Below are 15,256 nucleotides of genomic sequence, written 5' to 3'. Positions count from 1 at the left end.
TTCCTTCCTTCCTTCCTTCCTTCCTTCCTTCCTTCCTTCCTTCCTTCCTTCGAGAGGGGGGGAGGGGGAGAGGGAATCCCAAGCAGGCTCCACCCTGTTAGCACAGAGCCCGATGTGGAGCTTGATTTCACAAATTGTGAAATCATGACCTGAGCTGAGTCGGATGCTCAACTGACTGAGCCACCCAGGCACTTCTCTGGGTCATTTCTTAACTAATTCTTTACATTTCTTGCTTTCAGATGGAAAGAACTCAAGTGGATCCAAGCGTTTTAATCGCAAACGTGAACCTTCCTATCCCAAAAATGAAAATTTTAGCAACCAGTCCCGTCGCTCCAATTCACAGAAAAGCAAAACTTTTAACAAGATGCCTCCACAGAGGGGCGGCGGCAGCAGCAAAGTCTTTAGCTCTTCTTTTAATGGTGGAAGACGCGATGAGGTATGGAATTTAGGAATGTCCTTTCTAGAACACAAGAAGCATGAACTCTGATTCCCCTGCCTCCCAGTTTATCAGTAGTTGGGGAGGAGGGGAGAAAGAGGTGAAAGTAAATAACCAAAGCAGTCTTGAGTAGTTGAGGATTAACTAGGTTTGGAACTTTGCCTCCTTTCTTCTCTTGAAAGTTGTGAAAATTTCTTTGGAGGAAGAAGACATCATCATCATGGGTTGTGAGAAATTATAGCAAGATACTATAAATGTACCCTAGATACTATAGATGGTACCTTTTATTATCACTCTTGAATTAGAGGTGCCTCTTGAATATTTAAGTAATACAATGACTTTAATGACATTTGCTCTGTAGTATCTATAGCAAATTGTAAGATGCTATATCCTTAGTCCTAGGTACTCTGATTTTAGGAGTTTCTTAGATATCCTTTTGGGAGTACATAAAGACTTCTGTACAAAGGAGTTCACTGTTGCATTGTTTGTAGTTGCAGAATCTAGGAAACGACCTAAATTAGCAAGGCATTGGTTAGATGAATTATCCTCCTGTTTGAATGTTCCGTACTATGTAACTATTACAAAATAAAGCAGGTTTAATGTACTCATGGAAGAATTCATTCACCAAAAATTTTGTCCTCTCCTGTGCATCAAATACCACATGGGAGTTTGGCATACAATACTGAGTAGAACATTGTAACTTATATTTTAGTTTACGGAGAAAATAGACCATTACACAGTTGGCCCTTGAACAATACAGGTTTGAACTGCATTGGGCCACTTATGTGGACTTTTTTTTCTTAATATAAATACAGTGTCATAAATGTGTTTTTTTTTTTAATTGTCTTAAATAACATTTTCTTTTCTCCAGCTTTATTGTAAAAATATACTTTGTAATATATATAACATAAAATATGTGTTAACTGTTATTGGTGAGGCTTCCAGTCAACAGGTTATTAGCAGTTAAGTGTTTTGGGGAGTCAAAAGTTATACGTGTATTTTCAGTTGCGCCAGGGATCAATGCTGCTAATGCCTGTATTGTTCAGGTGTCGATTGTATAATAAATCCAAAGGTAAGTGCTTATTGAATTAACAAAAAGTAGATTGAGAGAATTAAAGGGATAGAGAGTAACAAAGAGTACAGTTTTGGAGGGTGACGAAGGAAGGCTACTTACTCTGAGGAAGTGAATTCGGAGTAGAGTTCTGAACGAAGCAAGGGAGCACACCATACAGTTTTGAGGAGGATGTCTTGGCGAGAAGGAATAACAAGTGCACAAGTGCAAGGAACCAGAGGTGGTAATACTTTTGGTTTGTTTGAGGTCAAACATGTAGGCTACCATGAGTGGAGGAGTAGAGAATGAAGCCAAAGAATAGACAAGAAGGGTCAGATCGTGTTGGGCCTTGTGGGATTTTGGATTTTGTTGAGCGAGATGGGAAGCTATTGGGGGTTTAAGAAGGGAAGTTCTATAATCTGAGTTGGGAGTTTTAAAGGAGAGAGTGGAACCAGGAGGCTAGTTAGGAGGCTGTTAAGATATTTCTGGTGAGAGTGATGGAAGCTTTGAAACAGCGATAGTGGTGAGATGCTACACATTGGGGTGATGTTTGAAGATAGAGCCAACAGGATTGTTTAATATGTTAGTTGTGGGGTCTGAGCAGAGAAATGAATGACTTTGAAAAAAAATGTCTTCAGTGGGAGCTCAGTTCAGGTACTCTATGCTGAAGTGGGGAAGATTTCAAGAGAAGTAGAAAGTTTGAGGGTGGTGGGGAGGGAAGGAGAGTTGAGATAAAGAACTTCATTTTGGAAATATGCTATTTGTGTGGAGATGCCTACTGGATCTCTAAGAGATAGACAGTTAATGGAATCTGGAGTTCAAGGAGGAGACCCAGGCTAGAGAGCCATCTGCATACATTTGGTGTTGGCAGCTATGGAACTAAGTAAGTCCTGCAGAAAGGGAATAGATTCAAGGACTGAGGTCTGAGTCAGGATCATGAGGCACCAGCAAAAAGGGAGGAAGAGAACTGAAAGCCATTTGGAGAAAGTGGCCAGTTTTGCCCTCTACTGATAGGCTACAGAAGATTAAGACTGAAAGTGGACTAGTAGATTTGATCATGTGAATATAGGCTGTTGGCTTTGAGCTGCTTTGGTGGAGTGGTGAGGACAAAAACTGGATAGGCATAGCTTCAGAGAATGGAAGGATGGGAGGAAGAAACATCAAGTTCAGACAGTACTTTTTAGGGGCTTTGCTCTAAAGGGGAGTGGAGAGGTGAGGCAGTAGCTTGAGGGAATGTGAAGTCGAGGATTTTTTTTTTTTTTTTTTTTTTTTTAAGACAGAATGGGAGTGGGTTAGGACAGAGTGATAGGGAGACACAGAATCTGAGGCAGGCCACAGGCTCTGAGCTGTCAGCACAGAGCCCGACACGGGGCTCGAACTCATAAGCCACAAGATCATGACCTGAGCCAAAGTCGGAAGCCCAACCAAGTGAGCCACCCAGGTGCCCCTGAAGTCAAGAGATTTTAAAGTTAAAGAGATTCAAAAGAAAAATACAGCATATCTCTGCTAATGGGATTGTCTTGTTAGGGGGCAGACATGCAGAGGACAGGGCGAGAATTACTGTAACAGTGTCCTTGAGTCCTTGAGGAGTTGTGATCCTACTGTACAAGTGGAGGAGTTGGCTTAAATAGGAGCTTTGCCAGTTCATCCTCAGTAACCAGAAGAAGGCAGAGTACTGGTAGGAGGACATAGGAATTCTCTTCTGATTGTTCTTATTGTCTCTGTGAAATATGGAAGGTGAGCTGAGAGGGAAGCCTTGGAAGCCTTGCAGAATGGCATTGTCTGGGTGACTGGGAGTTAAGTGGGTACAGAAAGGTAACAGGGTTGTGGTAGGGCTGCTTCAGTGAGACTGGTCAGTGTGGTGTGGTTGTGTTCTTGTGTGTAACTGTTTGGTGCTGGTGTGGAAATACATAGAGAGTCAGATTAATTAGGGGAAGGTTCTGCTAGGTGAGTACAGATGACAGAGAGAAAGAAAGGGGTTGTGGACCATAGGCTTTAGGTCAAGTAAGGAAAGAAAATGGAAGAGGTGGGTTGGATCACTGATTTGGAGATCCCAGTAGGGGTAAAGAATTGTTGGAATCAGGACTGAAGGGAACAAGCTGGGAAAGGAGGGAGTTGCTGCTTGAATGTTGGGTGCTCAAAATTATGATGGTGGGAGATGTGTGGTTGTTACCCTTATGGTCTAGATTATAGAGCGGTGCTGTCCAGTAGAAATGCAGGCCACATGTATAATTTAAAATTTTCTAGGGGCGCCTGGGTGGCTCAGTTGGTTAAGCAGCTGACTTTGGCTCAGGTCATGATCTTGTGGTCCGTGAGTTCGAGCCCCGCATCGGGCTCCGTGCTTGCAGCTTGGAGCCTGGAGCCTGCGTCGGATTCTGTGTCTCCCTCTCTCTCTGCCCCTTCCCCATTCGCACTCTGTCTCTCTCTTTCAGGAGTGAATAAATGTTAAAAAAAAAAAAAAAAAAAAAAAATTTTCTAGTTGCCACATTCAAAAAGGAAAATGGTGAAATTAATTTTAATGTTTTTACCCAATATAGCTAAAATGGTATTTCATGATGTGGCATTGGCCACATTTGGCTAGTAGTGGTTGCTGTAAAGGATGGCACAGCTCCAGATGGTATGTCTATGGGGATTGGATTCCTGAAGTAGAGGACAAGCTAATTGGAGGAGAGAGGGGGGGTCAAGGAAATGAGAGGTCAGTGTTGGAAGGATAATCAGGAGTTGTGATGGGCAGTATCAGAGAGAGTGGTAGTGGCAGCTAGGATAATAGTGGGACAATAGAAGGTTGAGGATGTGGAGGATTTTGTTGAGTGAGCACAAGCTCTTATCTAATTTGGGGGCATTGGGAGTGGAAGACTGACGAGAGGACAGCAGTCCCATGGAGATGATTTTCCAGGGGATAAGAGGCAAGGGATGACCTGGAAGTGGTGAGCTTCCTGTGGTGAGTTACATGAACAGTGTGTGGGGGGGTTGTCTCCCAGGATCTATTGTTGAAATGAAAGGAAATTGTTTAATTGTATGTTTTGCCACTGTATTTAATCATAAGGGTCATGTGCTGTGGTCTATATGCATAGGGTATCGCAAGTCATATTTGTTGTCTCTGGGATGGAATGTATCTTTCACCATATCCCTTTTTGTACTCTTTAGCTTCTTTATGATGTCTGTGCGGGTGCTGCTTACTAATTTCTAAATATGACTAAGCAGCAAAAGCCTTAAATTTGTATTTCCTTTGACCCAGTAATTCCTACTATACATTCAAAAGAAACAGTGATAGGTGACCAAATATTTGTGCACAAAGATCTATCCCAAAATGTGTTTATCATAACATTATTTTATTACAGTGGACAAGCTACTAACAGTCTGTGTCTGACACAAGGGCATTATAGTATACCTGTATGGCGTAATGGTATATAGCCATTTAAAGTGACTATGTGTTAATATGACTCACATGGCAAAGTGCTTATGACATTAAATTATAAATTGGGATTAGAAAATGCACTGGCTGACTTATAAGTACTTTCCACTTCAATTTGGAAATGTTAAAAAGCCCCAACGTGATTTTTTCCATCTTTATGTGCAGTGGTATTTCTCCTCTGCTGATTGGGTTTATTTCTGGACACAGAGGTAGTCTGCCTACATGTTCTAATTCTGTCAGTTTTAATTAACAATGAATAGCAGTGTGTGTCTTAGACGGGAGGTCTCTGGCAGGATTCTGAAGCCCGTGGCAGTTAGCAGCTGCTTGCAAGCCGCCTCCAGAGTATAGTTCCACAGACTTGTTTTTGCCAGAAACAAACCAGAGAACAAGTAGCTAACAAGAGTGAAGGTCTAGGAGTCCTATGGGATTGTCAAAAAATTAATCCAGTAAGTAAATCATTGTGCTTCCCAGTAGCTAGACGACTTCATGTTGGGTTTAGTCATTTAATAAATAGTTAATTGCCATTTAGCGGGGCAGGCTAAACAGTTTATATGTTAAAGGCTCTTGTCCCCCTTTCTATTCCCATCCAGATCTTAGGTAGACTTTTGTATTCCCCTTTCCTAGGAAGATTGTTTACTTTAAGCTGTGTTTCGTTTAGTTAATATTTTAAACCATGTAGAAGGAGGGTTGTGCTGGTTTCTGCTATCAATCAGTGTCATTCTATTCTGAAATACTCTGATTCATTCTTATTCTCTCTAGGTAGCAGAGGCTCAACGGGCAGAGTTTAGCCCTGCCCAGTTCTCTGGTCCGAAGAAGATCAATCTGAACCACTTGTTGAATTTCACTTTTGAACCCCGTGGCCAGGCGGGTCACTTTGAAGGCAGTGGACATGGCAGCTGGGGAAAGAGGAACAAATGGGGGCATAAGCCTTTTAACAAGGAACTCTTTTTACAGGCCAAGTGAGTATGTCTACTCTTGGGAGGAAAGTGCAGTTGAGCCTCTGGGTGGTTCTTGGTGCTGAGAAGAAGCTTCTTTTAAACTGCTATGGGAGAGAGGCAGAAAGGGAGTTGATCTGGTTCTTTTCCTCCTCTCTCTTTTTGGGGGGCAGTGCAGGTGTCGAAAACCAGCTTTTCAAGTGGATGTTCTTGGTGCTTAAAAGAATATAATGCTTAAATAAATACATTGATTAATGCTAAAATTAAATAATGCTTTAGTGTCATAATGAGATAGTAAAAGTATTTGTTTTGGAATTGGACCCACATTTGAATTTATTTTGACCTTTGATCTTGGGTAATTTATTTAGCCACGGTGAGATTCATCTTCTCCCTATAAAGGAGGAGGATTACTTAAAGGAGAATTGGATGATGGGTTGGAGTGTTTGGCATGGCATACGTTTGCTCAAATACTGATTCCCTTTTATTTCCTTTTGTGTGTCATTAGTTACAATGTAAGATTTGACCTTGGATCTAGACTGAAGTAACTGGTTAGTACTTTATATAAATTCGTAATCAAATGACTGAGCGAGAACAGTCTTTCTGCTGCCTTGAAGACTAGCTGTGTGCCATGGTTTCTCAGAGGGAGGGAGGAAATCTGGCTTCCTGCTGATTGATAGAGCTGCAGTCTGGGTTAATTTTAGCTCAGGGGAGGCCTGCAGGGCCTTGGCTAGGCTTGGAAGCAGAAGAAACAGAGTTCATGGATTTAGACTCCTACTTGGCAAGTCTTTGGATTCCCTCCAGAGCTGGGGCTCAGAACTGAGGCTGAAGTCCTAGTTCAGTGCTTCACAAACCATGGCTGCTAATGGCCTGTATTTGATTTCTAAGTGAAGGAGTAATGAGTTTCTGCTGAGGGCTTGTTGGTGGCTTTTGAGAGTCTGCCTTTTCCCTGTCCTCTTCCCTGTTTCCAGCTGCCAATTTGTGGTGTCTGAAGACCAAGACTACACAGTTCATTTTGCTGATCCTGATACCTTAGTCAACTGGGACTTTGTGGAACAAGTGGTGAGTAGCTCGGCTAAGCTTATAAACTGTTAGTGGGAGAGAGAACTAAGGAAAGGAACCATGGTGACACAGCAGCTGTTGGCTGGTATCACTGTTGATACCTTTTTTCTGCATGGCCTCACTGTAGAGATAAGTCCCCCAGAGATGAGTCCTGGTTTCTCCTGGAGTTCATTTTGTGCTAATTAGCACTAGCCTGCAGGATTGGGGAGTTGGAGGGCTCTCATCAAAGGTTCTATCTCATCAAAGCAGTTCTATCTACCGCCTCCTTTCTCCTGGGAAGAAATAACCAGAGAAATACATGAGGCACTCTGGTTACCTTCCTGACCTAGGGTGGGCTCATTGCATGAACATGGCTTCATCGGTAGCCATTTGTAGTAATCAATATCAAATTAGGCCTCAGTCTTGTGGCACATGAGTGAGCCACCAGGTACACTACTCTCTAAGCCACTGCTGCAGTTTGTTTTCTGTTGAAGTAATGAGTTCTGGGTATTCCTTTGCTGCTCTTAGGTTATAGGGATGTAAATTTTTTTTTTTTTTTTTTTTTTTTTTTTTTTTTGAGAGCACAAGTGAGCCTGAGTGGGGGTGGGGCAGAGGGAGAGAGAGAATCCTAAGCAGGCTCTGTGCCTGGCATGAAGCCCAAAGGGAGCTTGATCATGTCAGTGGGCCTGACATGGAGCTCGATCCCACGACTGTGAGACCGTGACCTGAGCATAAATCAAGAGTTGGATGTTTAACTGACTGAGCCACCCAGGCACCCCATACAATACTTTTCAAAGTGCTAGGTCTCCAAGCCTGGCTACTCATTAACTATGAAAATTGATAAAAACATCAGAGAATGACAAGGCCTATGAAACCTAAGTTCTATATTTATTGGTTAAAAAAAAAATAGAGATGCATATAAAGTGTAGGTCTGATAGACTTCTCTATTGGAAATTATTGGTACATTACTTTTCGACCTTTTATAAGCCTTTGTGTACGTGTACGTATAAAGTTTCTTTTTATAAGTGGGATTATATATTGATTTCTGTTCCTTTTTCCTTTGTGGAACCTCTAAAGTACTTGTTATGTAGTTATTAAACCATTATTGTGATTTCCTTAACGATTTACTTAAAGTGTTATTATATACTTGCATTTTGAACAATTCTGTGAAGATGTGTTGAGTAGAGATGTTCAGGGATGGGGGTGGGAGAGGAGAGGCTTTAACTTTGACAATCCCATGTCACTTTGAAAGCAGTGTAACTCGTGGTGCCCTTTTGTTGCAGCGCATTTGTAGCCATGAAGTGCCATCTTGCCCAATATGCCTATATCCACCTACTGCAGCCAAGATAACCCGTTGTGGACACATCTTCTGCTGGGCATGCATTCTGCACTACCTTTCACTGAGTGAGAAGACCTGGAGTAAATGTCCCATCTGTTACAGTTCTGTGCATAAGAAGGATCTCAAGAGGTGAGAAGGAGACATTTACTAGGTTAGACCCCAGTCTGCTAACTTCTTGCTCTTTTACATCTAAATGTCCATGTTACAGTGTTGTTGCCACCGAGTCACGTCAGTATGTTGTTGGTGACACTATTACAATGCAGCTGATGAAGAGGGAGAAAGGGGTGTTGTTGGCCTTGCCCAAATCCAAATGGATGAATGTAGACCATCCTATTCATCTAGGAGGTGAGTTCTGTTAATTTAGGGGGTAATAATCTTGGGTACATCTTTTAAGGCTATCAAATATATCTATCTACTATCAAAATTTGAGCCTTTGGGCAAGCCATTTCTATCATTTGCAGGTCAGTTTTAGGATTTTAGTAGGTTAGAGGGGAGTTTACAGAGAGTGGTTTAACTCTTGGTTTCAGGTGTGGTTTAGTTATGTATTTTTTAATTTTTAATTTTGTTGAAATAGTGCCTGGCATTGTGCCCAGCCTTGAGGATTCCACAGTCAGCCAGACTGGCCACTTGTCAAGAAACTCAGTAGTCTAGTAGAAGACACACAGAGAGGGAGGGAGAGACTCCCAAGCCTGCTGTGTGCTGTCAGCACAGAGTGCGATGCTGGGCTCAATCTCAAACCATGAGATCATGACCTGAGCCGAAGTCAAGAGTCAGACACTTAACTGGCTGAGCCATCTAGGCGCCCCTAAACTTTAAAAAATCTAAAACTCTTAAGAGAACATATAGGATAGTATCTCTGTAAATCCTCAGATAGGGATGGGTTTTTGAACCAGGCTGAAACCGTAGAGCCTAGAAAAGAAAAGACAGATACACTTGATTTTATAAGAATGAAATCTGACAAGATTCCTTAAAGTCAGTAGGTGATTAACTAGGGGAAGATTTACACATTTGCTACTAAAGATTAATGTCTGGAATATACAGGTGTTCTATAAGTTATATTAACAGTCCAGTAGAAGAATGGGCTAAGCATATGAAAGTATTTCCCAGAAAAGGATACTAGGATAACTTCCCAAGAATTAGGTTTAACTTTGCTAAGAGTTATGCAAATCAAAATCCCTATCAGATTGACGCAAAAAAAAAGAAGAAAAAAAAAGACATTAGAAGCACTAGGTTTTTGGCAGGTGTAGGAAAATGAGTACTGTATACAGGGTGGCAATGTAAGTCAATACAGCTTTTGGGGGGGTGCAATTTGGTAGTATTTAAAATATGCACAACCTTTGGTCCAGCTTTTGTACTTAATATAAAGAAATTATATGCACCAAGGAATACGTATAAGGAATTTTTGTTACAATGTAATAGAAGCTGTCAATAAGCTAAATAAACGTTCCATAAGGAACTCACTCAGTGTTTGTTATGCTGTGGAACACAATACAGAAGGTAAAAATAGGATCTCTGTATTAACATACAAAAAAAATTTTTTTTTAACATTTATTTAGTTTTGAAAGAGCATGAATGGGGGAGGGGCAGAGAGAGAGAGAGGGAAACACAGAATCCGAAGCAGGCTCCAGGCTCTGACATGTCAGCACAGGGTCTGACACGGGGCTTGAACGCAAGGAACCGTGAGATCATGACCTGAGCCGAAATCAGACACTCAACCAACTGAGCCACCCAGGCACCCCTCTGTATTAATGTTTTGAAAGAATTTAATACAGGTTGGATGAAAAACACAGAACAACTTAAAGTTTATCATTTATGGAAAAACCTTTGTTTTCTTAAGTGATTATGGATTTATAAATGTATAGAAAAAGATTTGGCAAATACGTATCACAATTTGTAAATGGTTATCTCTGGGCAGATACTAGGATCGGAGGGTGGGAAAACAGGGCATTTCAAGAGTTTCCCAGAAGTTAACATTGTCCTAAAGTTTTTAAAAAGTACAGAAAATATGGGGGAGGGAAGTAAACAAATCATCCATGGTCCTTTTACTCAGAGATATCCCAAAGTTGTAGATTATTTTCCTATTCATATATATTTTTGCAAGATTGGGATTAAATTTTCTAGTTTTGGTGTCTGCTTTATATTCATGTAATGTAGGTATTTCTACATGTCACTAAATGTCATCTCACAAAACCATTTTTATTTAAAAATTTTTAAAGCTTATTTTTTTATCTTTAAATTTTTTTTATTAAAAAGTTTTTTTTAGTTTATTTATTTTTGAGAGAGAGCACAAGTTGGGGAGGGGCAGAGAGAGAGGGAAACACAGAATCTGAAGCAGGCTCCAGGCTCTGAGCTGTCAGCACAGAGCCCGACGTGGGGCTCGAACCCAAGAATTGTGAGATCGTGATCTGAGCCAAAGTCGGACGCTTAACCAACTGAGCCACCCAGGTGCCCCATTAAATAAACTTTTTTTTTTCTTTTTAATATTCATTTTTGAGAGAGACAGAGTGTGAGTTGGGGAGGGACAGAGAGAGGGAGACACAGAATCCAAAGCAGGCTTCAGGCTCAGAGGCGTCAGAACAGAGCCTGATGTGGGGCTTAAACCCACGAACCACGAGATCATGACCTGAGCTGAAGTCAGATGCCTAACAGACTGAGCCAGCCAGGCACCCCTGTTTTGTTTTGTTTTTTGTTTTGTTTTATTTCAAATATCTCTACACCCATCATGGGGCTCGAACTCACAACCCCGAGATCAAGAGTCGCATGCTCTTCCAACTGAGTCAGCCACGTGCCCCAGAAAACCATTTTTAATGTCTGCAAAATTCTCTTTAATGAATATGCCATCATGTCATTAACCGTTTCTTTATTATTGGACTTAACTGGTTGATGTAGCATTTTTTGGTATTACAGACGATAGGGTAATCAGTAGTTTGGCTAAAACATTTTTAGTGCGTCTTTGGTTTTCTTGGATTCCTTGTGTTATGGGGTCAGAGTTATAAACCTTTTATTTAAGGTCATTGCTAAATTATTTTTAGAAAATTAGCCTGATTACTCCATCTTCACTTTGGGGGATAAAAGCTGTGTAAATTCCTGTGTAGCCACAAGGTTGCAAAGCTCCGACTGTTGCATTTTTGTGATCTTGCTGGCTTTCTTGTAGATGAACAGCACAGCCAGTACTCCAAGTTGCTGCTGGCCTCTAAGGAGCAGGTGCTGCACCGGGTAGTTCAGGAAGAGAAAATAGCTTTGGAGCAGCAGCTGGCAGAGGAGAAGCACACTCCCGAGTCCTGCTTTATTGAGGCAGCTATCCAGGAGCTCAAGGTAGGATGACAGGACAGGATGGTGGGGATAAGTTATCTTGGTCCTGAATTTAAGATAACGCATAGTTAATGGCTAAAATAGCCAGTTTGCTCTGGCCGTTGGTGATGTGAGGGAATGGTTGACCTAGTGGTTTTTAAAGCACTCTCTGGAGCTGAAAGGAACAAATTAAAATCGTCTTATAACTAGTTGAGTCACTGGAGTCTCTTAGTCTTAGGTTAGCTATGTTCTTAGTTAAGCAAAGTAGGTTTTTTTCCTAAGGAAACACTTGGATTTATTTTTAGAGATGTTTTATTTGAGGCGCATTTTGAAGAGAGTGTTATGGCCTATCCAGCAGGCCCTAGTAATACCTGCTGAGGATTTTGAAGCAGGAAAAATTACCCAAATAGAGAATTTCCTGTGCTGTGTATCCTTACCAGGCATCAGAATCAGGGCATTGGCCTCCACCCTGAGATGTGAATTCAGTCAAATATGGGCTCCGTAGGCTTAATAATTTGTGTTATAATGAGTTCCAGACTGATTCTAATGTTCATCCTCAGACCATATTTTGAGAATCACTGATCTGTGTTAGAACAGTGAAAGCCCTTGTATCTTGAGTAATTGGCATGTGACAGGTCCTGTGTTAAGGTACTGTACTTACATTTATGTCACATGAGCTGCATATCCCGGTGTGAACTATCCCCTTTCACGGATGAGGAAATGGAGTCATGGGTTAGGTAATTTGCTTGAGGACATAATAACTAATATGAGATGAAGCTGGTATTTGAATTCCTGTCTTTCTGACTTCTGAGTCTTCCTTTAGTAGGTCCTGTGTATTTTGTTTTTAATTAAATGCAGAGCATTCGTTCAAGTGCATTTCAGAGAAGACGAGCTGTATAGAAGTAGAGCTGTCCAGGTTGAGATGGCAGTTGGCCAAACCCCTGCCTCCCGCACTGGGGCTCTTTCTTTAAGAGTAGCTTGTAAAAACTAGAGGACTAGTTCTGTGTTCTTGGGTTTTTTGTTCAGGAAACTTTTGTGTAGTATTGTCACTGTCAGATTGTAAGTAGAATACCATCCCATTTGGGTGTCAGGTGCTTTTTGCTCCCTGTTTCCTTGAAGGATTGAGGATTTTAAGTACTTTTCCTATTGGGTCTTGTTGCCTTTTAACTTTTGCTCCTGTTGAGAAAGGCCATTGTAAGCCCTTGCCCTACAAACTAAGTGTGTTTCTAGAAACTTAGCTTTCTCTGGTCTTCTCTCTGGTGGTTTAGACTCGGGAAGAGGCTCTGTCAGGATTGGCTGAAAGCAGAGGGGAGGTCCTTAGTGTTGTGCCTGCTTTGGAACAACTGGTGCTGATGGCTCCCTTGGCGAAGGAGTCCGTTTTTCAACCCAGGAAGGTGAGTGTGACCCCGTTACAGACTAAATGGCTGCCGTTCCTCAAGGCTGCTGTTGAGTTGGTAGGTGATGTTGTGAAATCGCCTCTCCATGGGAGAGGAGGGGGGACTATGAGTATTTCCCGTGTGCTTATTAGTTCTTTACCTAGGGATGTTAAATCCATGAATGTGACAGCTAAGAAAACCTTCCAGAGAACTTGGTTCATGTGTCTACCTTTGCCACATGTACTTTCTGTTGACATAGAATTTGTCCCAACAGGGTGTGTTAGACTATCTGTCTGCTTTTGATGAAGAGACCACCGAAGTTTGTTCTCTGGGTTCTCCTCGTCCTCTTGCTCTCCCTCTGGTAGAGGAAGAGGAAGCAGTGTCTGAACCGGAGCCTGAAGCCTGTGATGACTCAGAGTTAGCAGATGACAGTCTTGGAGAGGGGACCATTTGTACTGAGTCCAGCCAGCAGGAACCCATCACCAAGCCAGGCTTCACACACCTGAGTGGCTCTCCTTGTTACTACTTTTACCAAGGTGAGGGTTCCTGAGAGGAGGGCTGGGTTGCCATGGAGATGTTTCAGCAAGGTGGCCTGGCCTCTTAGCAGGAGGAGGTATTGCTGCTAGATGTGGGTGCTTGGGTCTGTTTTGCCTTTGGCCTCGGGGAGGGAGAGGCAGGCCTAGCTGTACGGGGGGCCCTGTCTTGAGGACTGGCCACGACTGTTGTGTGAGAGAGCCGCTTGTCTTCAGCGGAGGACGGGCAGCACATGTTCCTGCACCCTGTGAATGTGCGCTGCCTTGTGAGGGAGTACGGCAGCCTGGAGCAGAGCCCGGAGAAGATCTCGGCAGTAGTGGTGGAGATCGCCGGCTACTCCATGTCTGAGGTAAGGTCCTGCCTTGTCCCTGTGGCACGGTTCTGGAGTGTCATCAACCTGATCTTTTTGATATGGGCCTGAGCAGCCCATGCTCACAGTTCTTCAAAGAGCTTAGCTTTTGTATTTAAGTCTACTTTTGTCACTGATTTTGTGCCTGCAAAGATTTTAGAGGTTAAATGGGGCTCTCTTACCATGTCGGGGTTCTGTTAGTCACCCCTTGCTCTCTGTTTTTAGGTTCATTTATTGTGGTTTGGGAACATAGATGTCTCCCACTTTCATTCAAGATGAGTTTGTTTTTCTCTTTTTCCTTATGGCTTGGGAGAAATGTCCAAGGAATCGAAGAGTTATTGGAGGCTCTATACTAGGTTATACAAGATTGAAACACCTTTTCGGCTTAACAGATACTATCAATTATTATCTGATAATTTATATATGCGAGGTTTTGCCCTTTGAGAGTTATCCTTATATTGATCACAAATTTGTTACGCTGTAAACTTTCCATCAAACATGCAGAAAGAGAATGGAAAAGAAAATTAAACTGAAATTGATGGGCTTTTTTTTTTTTCTTACTGTTTCAGGCCAAGCTTTATTCAGTAGGGAAATCTGCTTTTTCCACCTTCCCAGTTATTAATTGTCAGTGGATCTCAGGTTTTTTGCCAACAAATACTCTTTATCTTCCCCTGTTCTCTCTCCTCAGTTGTGGGCTCCAGAAAATCAGAAACAGCTGATCAGCTTTAAATCATTTATTACCAGGCTTGATTTATTTATGTGCAGCACAAACCTAAAAACTGCTTTTGGTTGATCATTTACCTTATTGAATGTCAATTGACGGTTTCTGTTTGGCTTTGCAAAATGATGATACCTTGAGCACTACTCTTTGAGCCCCAAAGAGTTAGCTGTCTGGGATGGGAACCTCTGTCCTTACAGTTTGGCCTGGTGTTAGTTGAGTTTTGGTCCCTTTTCCACGGTAGGATGTTCGGCAGCGTCATAGATACCTCTCTCACCTGCCGCTCACCTGTGAGTTCAGCATCTGTGAACTGGCTCTGCAGCCTCCTGTGGTCTCTAAGGAAACTCTGGAGATATTCTCAGGTAAGAATGCACCCACTCTGCTTCTCTTTATAGTGAAGCTCAGGGTTTCTTCTGATTGGAAACCCAGTATGGGAGGAATTTAGGAGCTCTGTCATGAGTCTCCATACCATACTCCATTCATCCAGGCCAGCTGCCTCCTTTTGTGGCCTTAGTGACTAGTCACCTGGGAGGAGTTAATGGCCAGGCTGTCCTTGGTCTGCCTGCTCACTGTCTGACCATCCCACAGATGACATTGAGAAGAGGAAGCGTCAGCGCCAGAAGAAGGCTCGGGAGGAACGCCGCCGGGAGCGCAGGATTGAGATGGAGGAGAACAAGAAACAGGGCAAGTGTAAGTTCAGAAACTCTATTAGACTAGTACAGCTGTGCATCCTCATGGAGATACTCAGTGCTTGGGCCCAGGAGCCAGACTATT

The 15,256-nt window shown here is 42.3% G+C and overlaps 1 protein-coding gene across 2 annotated transcripts in view; it reads left to right on the top strand.

The window, feature by feature from the left end:
• The window catches only part of RNF10 (ring finger protein 10), a 33,954-nt gene that overhangs the window by 11,335 nt on the left and 7,363 nt on the right, over positions 1-15,256 (top strand). For both annotated transcript variants that reach the window (XM_049619219.1, XM_049619220.1), the window contains exons 2-12: positions 240-436; positions 5,662-5,861; positions 6,806-6,896; positions 8,159-8,343; positions 8,423-8,559; positions 11,369-11,529; positions 12,774-12,899; positions 13,156-13,417; positions 13,631-13,764; positions 14,727-14,844; positions 15,071-15,172. In XM_049619219.1, the coding sequence (XP_049475176.1) occupies positions 240-436; positions 5,662-5,861; positions 6,806-6,896; positions 8,159-8,343; positions 8,423-8,559; positions 11,369-11,529; positions 12,774-12,899; positions 13,156-13,417; positions 13,631-13,764; positions 14,727-14,844; positions 15,071-15,172 (1,713 nt within the window). The remainder of the gene's footprint in view (positions 1-239; positions 437-5,661; positions 5,862-6,805; positions 6,897-8,158; positions 8,344-8,422; positions 8,560-11,368; positions 11,530-12,773; positions 12,900-13,155; positions 13,418-13,630; positions 13,765-14,726; positions 14,845-15,070; positions 15,173-15,256) is intronic.

Source organism: Panthera uncia, assembly GCF_023721935.1.
Source record: "Panthera uncia isolate 11264 chromosome D3 unlocalized genomic scaffold, Puncia_PCG_1.0 HiC_scaffold_8, whole genome shotgun sequence".
NCBI lineage: Eukaryota > Metazoa > Chordata > Mammalia > Carnivora > Felidae > Panthera > Panthera uncia.
The sequence above is the reverse complement of the archived record's forward strand: the minus strand, read 5'-3'. Positions and strand labels throughout refer to the sequence as shown.